Genomic DNA, 10,170 nt, shown 5'->3' on the forward strand with positions numbered 1-10,170 from the left:
CATGTTTCTGTTTAGAAGGCGTTAATAAATCTCTCTCTTGCATGCCGACCTGCAGGGAAGCGTAGCCATCAAAGAGATTGCTCTCCTGTCATTGATCTCTGAGGGAGGACAGAAAGGGGATGTCAGAGCCGGAGGACGAACTGTGAAAGGTGGGGGCTTCGCAGCTAGAGGAGACAAGGGCAGATCGAGTTGATAAGTTCAAACCTTATATACGATAATTGGATGCGAAGCACCGGATTAATTAATGGTGATGTACAAACAGCCCAGCCCATGCAAGTTGATAAATGTACCTGCCAAGCCAACTACCTCAATCACCTCCCTTTTCAAACTGCTTTTATCTTTACAAGGGCAGCAGGCAGCCTTATTCAGCTACCTGAAGTTCTTGCGCGCCCAAAAGCCAGACGCCAGCCTTTCTTGTGCCGTTTGTCACCTTTGCAATGCAAGTACCAGCCATGGAATAGCTCATCAACGATGGCCAAATTGATGAAGGGGATGGCAAATGTCGAACACCATTGATTTCCTTATGGTCAATACCATCTGTAATACCAACACAAATATTGAGAAAGAATTCCATTAACACATCCTGTCCTTAACAGCGTATGATAGTGACAAGCAGGTGTGTGCACATCAGCTGAGAAAAAGTCATTCCGGCATGGCTTTCCAGCCGTTTTGACCTGCATTGTGCAAGCCTGTGCGCATGCTTGGGCGTGTGCAATGACTTTTATACATCAGCTTTACAGGAAAGAACACATATGAGCAAACCAAAAAAACACCTTACCAGATAGACTTTGTGGACGTCACTCCCATGACAGGAGCTAGCTGCAAATGTGAGGAGCCACTGTAAGGACTGCTGATTTGCTGCCCTGGCACTGCCATAGTCAAAGGATATGATATCATGTTGTTTTGGAAGTTACACTGCTCACGGGACTGTTTGCACCTAAAGGTGGACTAGCTCTTGCAGCAGACCCTTGAAACTTGTGTTGATGTTCATGGTTGGCTCCTGAACTTGTGCTGATATTTTTGTTTCCTGGTAAACCAGTTCCAAAGGTCATATTTGAAGATGTGCCACCATTTCTGGTGACATTTAATGGGACAGAATGCGGTTGTTGCTGGAGGTACGGTTGCTGGCACTGAGAACTTTGAGAATTTTGCTGCATATACTGGGATGAAGGCTGTTGCATCTGCAGAGGGAAGGCTTGCTGCTGTGATGGGGTATGCTGCACAAATTGCTGCTGTAAAAATATTTGGGGTCTGTACTGTGACTGTGGATTAAACGATTGCTTGAACTGACTCCCTTGCTGTGGTGGTGGTGGTGAATGGTACAACTGATGCTTGGTTCCCAGCTGTGAAGTGGCTGACTGTTGCTGTGAAAACTGCGGTTGAGCGACTTGTCCTTGGCTATTTGATTGCACCAGCACTTTTGTTGACATGTTTTGCCCCAATCCCATGACAGAGTTGGACAGAGTTGGACCACCAACAGTTGACCTCTTAATGGAAACCAGCCCTGGTGGTGTTGCAGGAACAATGCCTTTCCCACTCAGCAGACTTTTTGAAGCAGAGAGTCTAGTAACTTTTGGAGCTGATGGTGTATGGGAAGTGGGTAAGGAAAGAGTTCCCGAGGATAGCACCGGTGCAGAACCACTATGTGGCATCCGAGGAGGTGCACCTTGCAGGTTACTCTGGGCCTGCTGCCCTTGAGTTTTACTAGAAAGACTACACCCAATGGAAACCCTAGGCCTCTGACTAGTTTTGATTGTGCCTGCTTGACCCTGTACTACGCCTTGGCTGGATGGAGGCATTTGTCCACCAGGAAAAGAAAGCCCTTCTCCAAGGGTCCCATGCAATGGAACTTTCCCCATGTAAGGGGGAACAGCTGCCGAAGTTTCTGGAGACACGTGTGTTCCTGAGACATGTTTGACATGAGCCATAGCTTGCTTTGGTATCTGATTCCGTAGGTGGGGTACTTGCCCGGTTGAGGATGGAATTCTAGCTCCTGTAACAGTTGAAGACCACCCTGAACTTTTATTTACTGCCTGATCAGTTGCACCACCTCCACTAGTTGAAGAGCCCAGTCCAGAAGGAAAACGAACCTCATCAATGCCTGCTAGATTAAATGGACCCCCACCTTGTTTCATGGATGAATCCTTTTCTTCTAGGAAATCATGCTCTTCATTAGGGTAACTTTCATCGCTTAATGTTTCCATAACTCTAGGTAACGACCTTTGATACTTCTGGCTCCCTAAACTCTGCTGTTGTTGAGCATGGACTCTGGCATTCTCAGATGCTCCAGAAAAGCCTGGATGAACTTTGGTGGTCATCACAGATGCTACAAGGTCCAGTTGACCAGGACAAACAGTATTGCTGGGCATACCATGCGAAGAATATCCTTCTGATAGTAATGGGTCTAGTCCTTCCGTCTTAAGCCTAGACCCAAGCCCAGTATTTTGTAGAGTCAGTTGCTGCTGGTGAGGAGATGATGGAGATGCAGCTTGTTGACTTTGAAAGTGAGTTTTCTGGTGAGGCTTGATGCTCGATTTCCCTCCTAACGTTGTGCCATCATGATTATCTGAGGGCAAGGCAGGAACGCTAGTTGTAAGCATCAAAGACGAAGGACTTATGTTAAGATTTGGAATGCTAGCAGAAGGGCCTTGGCCAAACATACTTCTCTGCATGCCAAAGGCCCTATTTTCTGCTGTTGAATTGCTTTCACGTCCTAGAGTGCCATCTTCTTCAGAACCAGCTCCGAAGTGTTGTAATGAAGTTGCCGCAAAATGTTGGTGCTGTTGCTGCTGGGAGGCCTTGGGAGCACGCTGTAATTGCAGCTGCAGCTGCTGCTGCTGTGGAGGTGGTGGTGGTGGTGGTGAAAGAGCCTGTGATAAACTCGTGTGTGGTAAAGAGTGCAATCCTTGCTGAGGCTTTGGTGGTAGCGGCAGCAGGTTAGAAGCTTGCTGTGCAAGTAATTGAAGGTGAGGAAGTGGAGGAATAAGATGTGCTGGATAGAAAGGATTGTCAAAAAAAGCACCACCCTGTAAAACCAACAAGATTCGCTTGGTCAGAACACAACGATAATATTGGGGAAATAAGAACACATTAAAAGATATTATAATGGAACATATTCTCCGTCCTGGGCAGGAGCAAGCAATTATTGAAATATCTGCATTGGATGAGAGACACCAGTAACACAAAATCCATGCCCACAAAAGCTTACCTGACCAGGTGATCCGTTGAATGGGAAGGAGAGTGAGGCAAACCCATTTTGCTGCATCATAGCCTGTAGATACTGATCATGAGCTGCCATAGTCACCACATTACCAGGGGCTGTTCCAGTTGCAGTTCCAGCCCCAACAGAAACGCCATTTGTTGAACGGCTGGACCCAGAAATACCGTTCTCGGTCTTCAAATTGTTAAGTGACCCACTATTACTGGGCATACCTGAGCCACTGGACTGAGAGACAGTATACCCATATGCAGGTCCAGACTGTAAGCAAGAAGAAAACTATTATGCTACAGTACTATTAGAACCGCATGAAGAAGATAGCTGTACAAGGTAGTTATTATATTGTCTTCAAAACCATCACGTACTTGCTGTGTTGAGATATTTGTCGGATTAGCCTGTCTTCCATTGCATTGTACCTTGCCATGTAGGCTTGCAGGTGGAGTATTGATATTGTAAGGGGCTCCTTGGGGAAGTGCAGGTGGCCAAAAAGCTTGTCGTGAACATTTTTTCTCTCGCTGAATGTAACGGGCAACATACACATGAGTAGCACATCGCTTCATTCTTGGAACACACGGCAGAACAGCTGCATGAGGTAGCTGCAACCAGTGGACAGCAGTTAGACTTGGAGATACCTATAATAATAAAAAATCTTCTCTTTTACAGAGACTACAGAGTCCTAGGCGTAATGTATTGATGCCTTAAGCTTGCAAATGAAACCTATGATTTGCATGTGCCCAGGTGTGATGTGATTCAAGGTTAAAGCAAAGTTGACAAGATATCTTGCATCAATTGTGGGGCTTCTCCCAGCTTGCTGCCTTGTGGTACTAAGATGTGCTAGTCAGACGGTTCGAGCCAACTAAAAAGGATTGTCAATCAGCAAAGTACTAAGATATCTTGTATAAATGGCAGTCTTCTCACAAAAACCCCAAGACAGTCGACTTCATCATAAATATTGTAAATTGCATGGTATGCCGTCCCAATTCCCTACAGATGTCATTTCTGTCTTACAGAAGCAAGTCCCAAAGATAGTGTCATTTTTGTCCCCAAGGCATTACCCTAATTGTCGAGCTTACCCCCCGATGGTAGGTTCAAATCTTGGGGACACCACTCCCTCGTCCTAAGGGAGTCTTTACATGGCCTACCAAACCCATACATAAAACACATCTGCCAGTGCTTCCCCGCCCCTTCCACGATTAATCGATCAGCGGCATCACTGTGCAAATTGGCATCTTTGAAGACTTGTCTCCATCACATACAATTGGCCGAGCTACATACATGTGGGGCATGTCCCAACGTCTTGTGCAGTGCATTCACTCGCAACTATTTTCATGTTAAAGATGACATCATCTTTGTGCTTTCATTATAACCTGACCAATGCCAAGTCTCTACAATAGTTTCCAGGCGAAGGGAAACTTGAGAATGTTTTTGAACATATGTTTCTCTAAAGCCTTGGACTGGCATACTTTTTTTTCTGCAGTAAAAATCCTGCTCTACGATGTTGCACCTCACTCGCTCAACCCACTGGGTTCCGGGCAGAGGCCATTATTCACTAGTGAAGGACCAGGTGTCCATCAGCTGAGGCAAGGGGGAATTAAACTTCAAACCTCCCGCTCAAGAGTCCAACTAACTTACCAACTTGACTACGAAGCCACGGACCCTTGACTGGGATACTCATCAAGCATAAACAATGCAAACCTTGAAATGCACACTAATACTTAGTGCAAAAAGCCCATCCAGTTGACATCGTGTTGTACTTCTGATTCGTGAAGCCAATTTCCAACAAACAGCATGTCATTGAAGTTTGCAAAATACTAACTCACCTGCAGAGCTGGATGAGATGTTTTCCCATCGATGCTTAATCCTGGAAAAGAAGCACTTTCAGGCCAGAAAGGAGCTGCTTTTCCATAAAATCTGCACACATTTACCAAACACAGTTGAGCATAAAAGCTTCCTCTCATTGTGTTAAGTTTTCACAAAAGACGAGTTCGTGGAACGTTACCCTGGTGGTGGAAAACCACCCATCCATCCTGCCAATGCTACAGGGGTACTTGAGCTTACATGGGTTGCAGGTGCTGGTGAAGAGACTGGCAAACACACTGCAACATGAGGAAATATTTTTTTTAAGCCACTGTACCAAGTTTTATGCCAAAAAAAAAAAAGCAATCATCCAATGCTACACTTGACTTTAAGAGGTGCCTGAGTTTGTTAAGAGGCATTTTTTTGTTAAGAAAATTGAGTAACCAGATGCTGAAGACTTATGAAGAACATGGGCATGCCTGAAGCAGCTTTCTGATCCTTGAACAGGGCAGGGAGCATTGCATCCTTTTCTTTCTCATCATCCATAGGTCCTCTAGATTGTTGCTCTTCCTTTAATGGGCTCGATTTCTGTTCTAAATGCTCTTGATTCCAGCCATCAGCTGCTTCTTGAAGGAGGCCACTTCCATCCTTTATTTCTGTTTCCAAAATCCATATTCCTTTATGCTCTTTGGGTACCTTTTCTGTATTGACGTGAGGAGCCTTTGCAGGGTGACTTCTAGAAATGATCTGCGCTCAGAAAAGATTTCCTAAGCTTCCCAAAATAATCCACAACTTCACTACTTTCAAGCTAGACTTCATCCATCAACTCACGATTGTTGCCTATACTACAAGTATCTTTAGGGAATGTTCTAAATAAACTCACAGAAGAACTCTTCAGTGGAGCATATTTGCCATTGTCAGATTGCATGTCACTTTCCCCTTCCCCTTTTGATGACACTTTTGATGTAGGCGCCTGAAGTAGCATTAAGCCAGCTTGTAAGCATGAACTATTAATTACAGAGAATAAGCAAAACATAGCACAGTAATGATAAAGCATTCACCATCAAGTCAGTTTTGGAACTCGTATCTTTGGCATCCTGAACCTTGGTAAATCTGAAACAATCAGCAAAAATTACAACAAAACCAAATTGCCAGAATCATGAAAACTCGACTGGAGTCTGCCTGATTTAGGTTCCGCAATTACCTGCTGGGAAGCTCAGGATTTTCACCACCTTCACTAGAAACGTGTGCAAACACTTCAGACTTTATTGCAGGACTTTTAAGTATCAAACCATCTTGGACAGGTATCTGCTCTTGCATATCGGCATTATTTTTTACATTCTCTTCCATAACTTTCCCTCTGGCATGTTCCTTGCTTCTCTTCTCTAAACAACTAGCATTTCTATCTTCAATGCCATGCAGCTGAGGATCTTCAATGCCATGCAGCCGAGGATCACTACCCTGCAGCTGAGGACCACCATGGGGAAAACCTGTCGCAACCTCACCTTTCCAAGGCTCGTTTTGCTGACACAAATTCTCATCAGCTACTCTCTGACTCTTCTCTAACAGGCATGCCTGATTAGCCTCTGCAATCGAGGAATGCGCCATGCTAATTGAGCTGATAAAAGACCCGCCACCAGCAGCAACCATCTCCAAAGATGTAGCAGGTTTGTCTTCTTCCTGTCTTGAAGCAACTCGAGGCCGCTTCCTTTCTGGAGCTAAAATATAGAAGGAGAGAGATCACTATACCAACCCGCATGCAATTTAAGGGACTAAAACTAGGGGACTGATGAAATGTGTACCCTCAGGAAGAATTGCATTCTGTACGTGTATACTTGCAGTAATGTCTGTTGCAACTTGAAAGCTGGAAGAACCAAATCCTTCTTTCTCCGGCTTCATGTCAGATGTCTGCTCGAACGTGGACTCAGAAGCCTGCACATGCGATGGCATGCTCCTGGCAAGATCAAAGAGTGCCTCGGCTACTTCCACCTCCTGATCTGATATTGTTGTGACTCCCGACACCTGAAAAATTTTATCTAAAATATTATATGACCTGCAGAGACCACCAATTTCTCAGCATTTATTATCCTTCAAATAGAACCAAAAATCTTACATACCCTGAAATCCTTCATGGGTCGGATCTTCACCCCGGCTGGCTTCTGCATGTATTACACTAGGTATATCAGACTTTTCATTTAAAATGGTTTCTTATGTGTAAAACGCTGCACTCTGAGCAATAAACCAATGTCTCACAAGTCTTTTGCCTGGCTTCGCATGAAGGCTGGGAGAAGGGCTCCTCTGTTGAGATGCTGTGGGAGCTTGCTGCCAGGAAGTATCTGCAGAAAGAGACTCCCGTCGGTGCCTCAAGGCTGCTGTTCATTAACACATTTTCAATAAGCTCAAGCTTAAAGGCAAAGCTGGAAGTGTGCACCTTTAATTCTTAGGAACTTAGAATTTAAACTCACAGGAAAACCTAGAACTCGCCGATCGTGCTTTCCTTGGAATGGTAGGGATATCCATAACCATCTCATCTTCCTGCAGGGTTAGGGTTGAATGTGGTGGTTAAAGATCTCCTGGACAAACACTCCTGCTGAACTGCAGATTTGAGTAGCAATGGCAGCAGAAGCCATACCTTCACTCCTCCATTAGTTCTAGATTTTCCAGGCCGCTTGAAGGCAGGTGGAGCCAAGGGTGGGGGCTCGTCATCATCTTCTTCAGACAGTGCCATTTTTGTCTCTTCTGTGGTTTCGTTTGCACAATCAATGCGCCCTAGCAGAGCCTGGACTTCTTGCAGACCATGCCGTTTCTTCTTACTCCGAGCATTTGCACTAGGAGGCACATGAAACGTCCCCATTTTCTCCTTTTTGGCTCTCTCCAATGGGGGAGCCCCATCCATTCGTGCTTCTTCGTCTGCGTCTCATCAGAGAAAAACCATGAATCAGTCCCAAATGCTTTTACAGGAGACAAAAGCTTTTCTCAAAGAATGCTTCTAGCAAAAACTGGCTCTCCTGTCAAGATGTGCCTGTTTCATCTGATACAGGACATCTCCATAACCTCAAGGTATCTTTGCAGGATTTTCTGACTGTTGATGAACAAGCCATGCTCATTTCTGTTGCTTCAAAATGCAGCAAATGGCTCAGTAAAAAAGCAGATTGGGAAACATTTCCGGTGCCTGTTACATGTTTTGTGGCTTGCATGATTCCATTAGCACGGCGCCACAGCTAAATTTGAGAAAATCCAGAAAGGCAGAAGCAATTCGTGGAAGCTCTGCCGCAGATCTTTGAAACGGAAGGGAACGCAGATGCCTACCTGATGGCTCTTTGGGACCACTGACGCGCGGTCGACGGGGTCCGCTCACTCCTCTTTTCCCCTCTCTGCTGCGTTCCATAGCCAAATCGTAGCTCGGAATATTGCGTTTCAATGGAACTAAAGAGAAGGTAAAGGTAGCACGACAAAGCCACGACCGGAAGGCTTTCTGCGACAGAGAAACGAGAAGAAGCTAGGTTCCATGGTGATGCGAGAGAGCAGGAAGAAGAGAGGCTACAGGCAAGAGTAGGAAGGGGTTCAATGCAAATAAACAGGAGTACTTGCAGCAGGCGATGGAAAGGGTTGAGGAAGGGAGTATGGAAGTTTTACTGCACGATGGAGAGGGGAAAGAGTGGGGAGATTGGAGGATTCTTGCGGCTGGGGCAGGTTGCGAAAAGCTTACAAAGAGCTCTGCCTATGGCGGAACCGCAAGGAATTAAGAGCCGAGAACACGTAGAGGACCCAGGTGCTTCTGGTGAAACGAAGACAAGGTGTAGAGAGAGACTAGAGAGAGAGAGAGAGAGAGAGAGAAAAAGAAGAGACAAAGAGAGGCTATCATGCCTCGCTTCGGCACCGAGCCTGCCCTACGGCACCTAGCCTATCCTACGGCAGAGATCCTCCCCCTCGGTAGGCCGGCGCATTCTGGCCGTCCATCCCCTGAGCCGTCATTCCAGCTAACAGATTTCGTCCATCACCTCATTGCATCTGACGGCTCCCAATCCTTTCGCTATTCGAGGGACGAATCCTGGCCTTTCACGTCAGCCTCTTATTAATCAAATCTCTCGCTTTCGGCGGGCCACGTCAGCTTTCTATCCGACAGCGACGGGGGGATGCCCCTTTCCCGAGTCAACTGGTACCTTTCATCTGGACCGTCAAATATTATCGACGGTGCGAGAAGATACAACTCAGCGCATCATCCTTACCGTCGATTGTCTGAAGACGTACAAGCGACGGTCAGATTAGCAAGGAAGGCTTACGATTAGAAAGATCGACGGCTACTATTGGCGGCTGCGTGGTCCAGCGCGACGTGGCTGCTATATACAGGCCTAGTGCCGAGCCTTCGTAAGCGGGGCCCCACATTCTTCCCACGCGGCAGTAGTAAATTGGCCATAGTGCCTTGCTCACGTGTCAGTAATCTTTTTCTTTTCTCCCATTTTTTTTATTTCCCAATTTCCCACGCCTTTTTTGGGCACGCACTTAACTCCACGTAATCTCTTTATAGTACTTTTTATGCCCCAAGTTAATTAAGGTGATAGATGGCATCCCCAAGCCTCAAGGCACAAGTTTCAATTGATTTTCACCCAATCCAAATACCTTCAAAAAAGAGTCTAATCTATATTCTTCATTTTCACTATTCCCATGCCTTACATGTGGCAGGTTCAGGAGAGGAAGACTTACATGTCGCAGGTTCGAGAGGGGTAGAATTACACGTGGGCAGGTTCAGAAGAGGAAGAAAGAGCTTTGGCATAGAGAGGGAGGGAACTTTCAACAAGCGAGCGAAGCTGCGGGTCATTTACTAGTCCAATTTAAAAACAAACACTTCATCAATTTTTCGATTTAAAATTTTATATCATCCCTTTTTTTAACTAGAGGTCCAGTATGATGTCTTGCTTGCGCTTTGTGAAGTGTGAGCAGCAAAAATAGTGCACAATGAAACAGTTGCTTCTCTCGAAAAGGCTTCTGACCGCCATAGCCAACACCTTCTCTCGTAACCTATAGTCAAGCTCTTCCATCATAATCTCCATGATTACATACAGGTCAAGCTCCGAAAGGCCATCGGCACACTAAAGAATCGAACAAGCATTTCCATAGCCAAACATGCCTACCCAATCTAGAAGTGCTTTGGTGGA

The 10,170-nt window shown here is 45.7% G+C and overlaps 1 protein-coding gene across 5 annotated transcripts; it reads right to left on the reverse strand.

The window, feature by feature from the left end:
• Positions 1-218: 218 nt before the first annotated feature.
• LOC147626502 (uncharacterized) lies at positions 219-8,802 on the reverse strand. 5 transcript variants are annotated; one of them, XM_086816584.1, is made up of 18 exons: positions 8,324-8,802; positions 7,647-7,924; positions 7,480-7,549; positions 7,268-7,386; positions 7,132-7,173; positions 6,817-7,036; positions 6,219-6,732; positions 6,076-6,127; positions 5,898-5,987; positions 5,494-5,761; positions 5,217-5,313; positions 5,038-5,128; positions 3,583-3,813; positions 3,209-3,478; positions 2,663-3,026; positions 779-2,566; positions 374-537; positions 219-290 (listed from the first exon to the last, which is right to left on the reverse strand). In XM_086816584.1, exons 1-16 carry the CDS (start codon positions 8,400-8,402, stop codon positions 894-896), a joined length of 4,458 nt encoding a protein of 1,485 aa, XP_086672710.1. In that variant the 5' UTR covers positions 8,403-8,802; the 3' UTR covers positions 219-290; positions 374-537; positions 779-893. The 5 variants fall into 5 exon arrangements, with proteins under 5 accessions (XP_086672710.1, XP_086672711.1, XP_086672709.1 ...); XM_086816585.1 differs by having other exon boundaries at positions 219-537; positions 7,268-7,383; XM_086816583.1 differs by having other exon boundaries at positions 219-537.
• Positions 8,803-10,170: the final 1,368 nt, after the last annotated feature.

The sequence above is a fragment of the Cibotium barometz genome, chromosome 22, assembly GCF_041138505.1.
Source record: "Cibotium barometz isolate CiBa-2024 chromosome 22, ASM4113850v1, whole genome shotgun sequence".
NCBI lineage: Eukaryota > Viridiplantae > Streptophyta > Polypodiopsida > Cyatheales > Cibotiaceae > Cibotium > Cibotium barometz.

Bases quoted from the DNA above. Each gene is read 5' to 3' on its own strand.
- LOC147626502 (XM_086816581.1), bottom strand. From the start codon at position 8,402: ATGGAACGCAGCAGAGAGGGGAAAAGAGGAGTGAGCGGACCCCGTCGA. The intron at 7,174-7,267 runs GTGAGACATTGG...TAATACATGCAG, and splicing joins CGAAGCCAGGCAAAAGACTT to AAGCCAGCCGGGGTGAAGAT. The intron at 5,988-6,075 runs GTGAATGCTTTA...ATGCTACTTCAG, and splicing joins GTTCCAAAACTGACTTGATG to GCGCCTACATCAAAAGTGTC.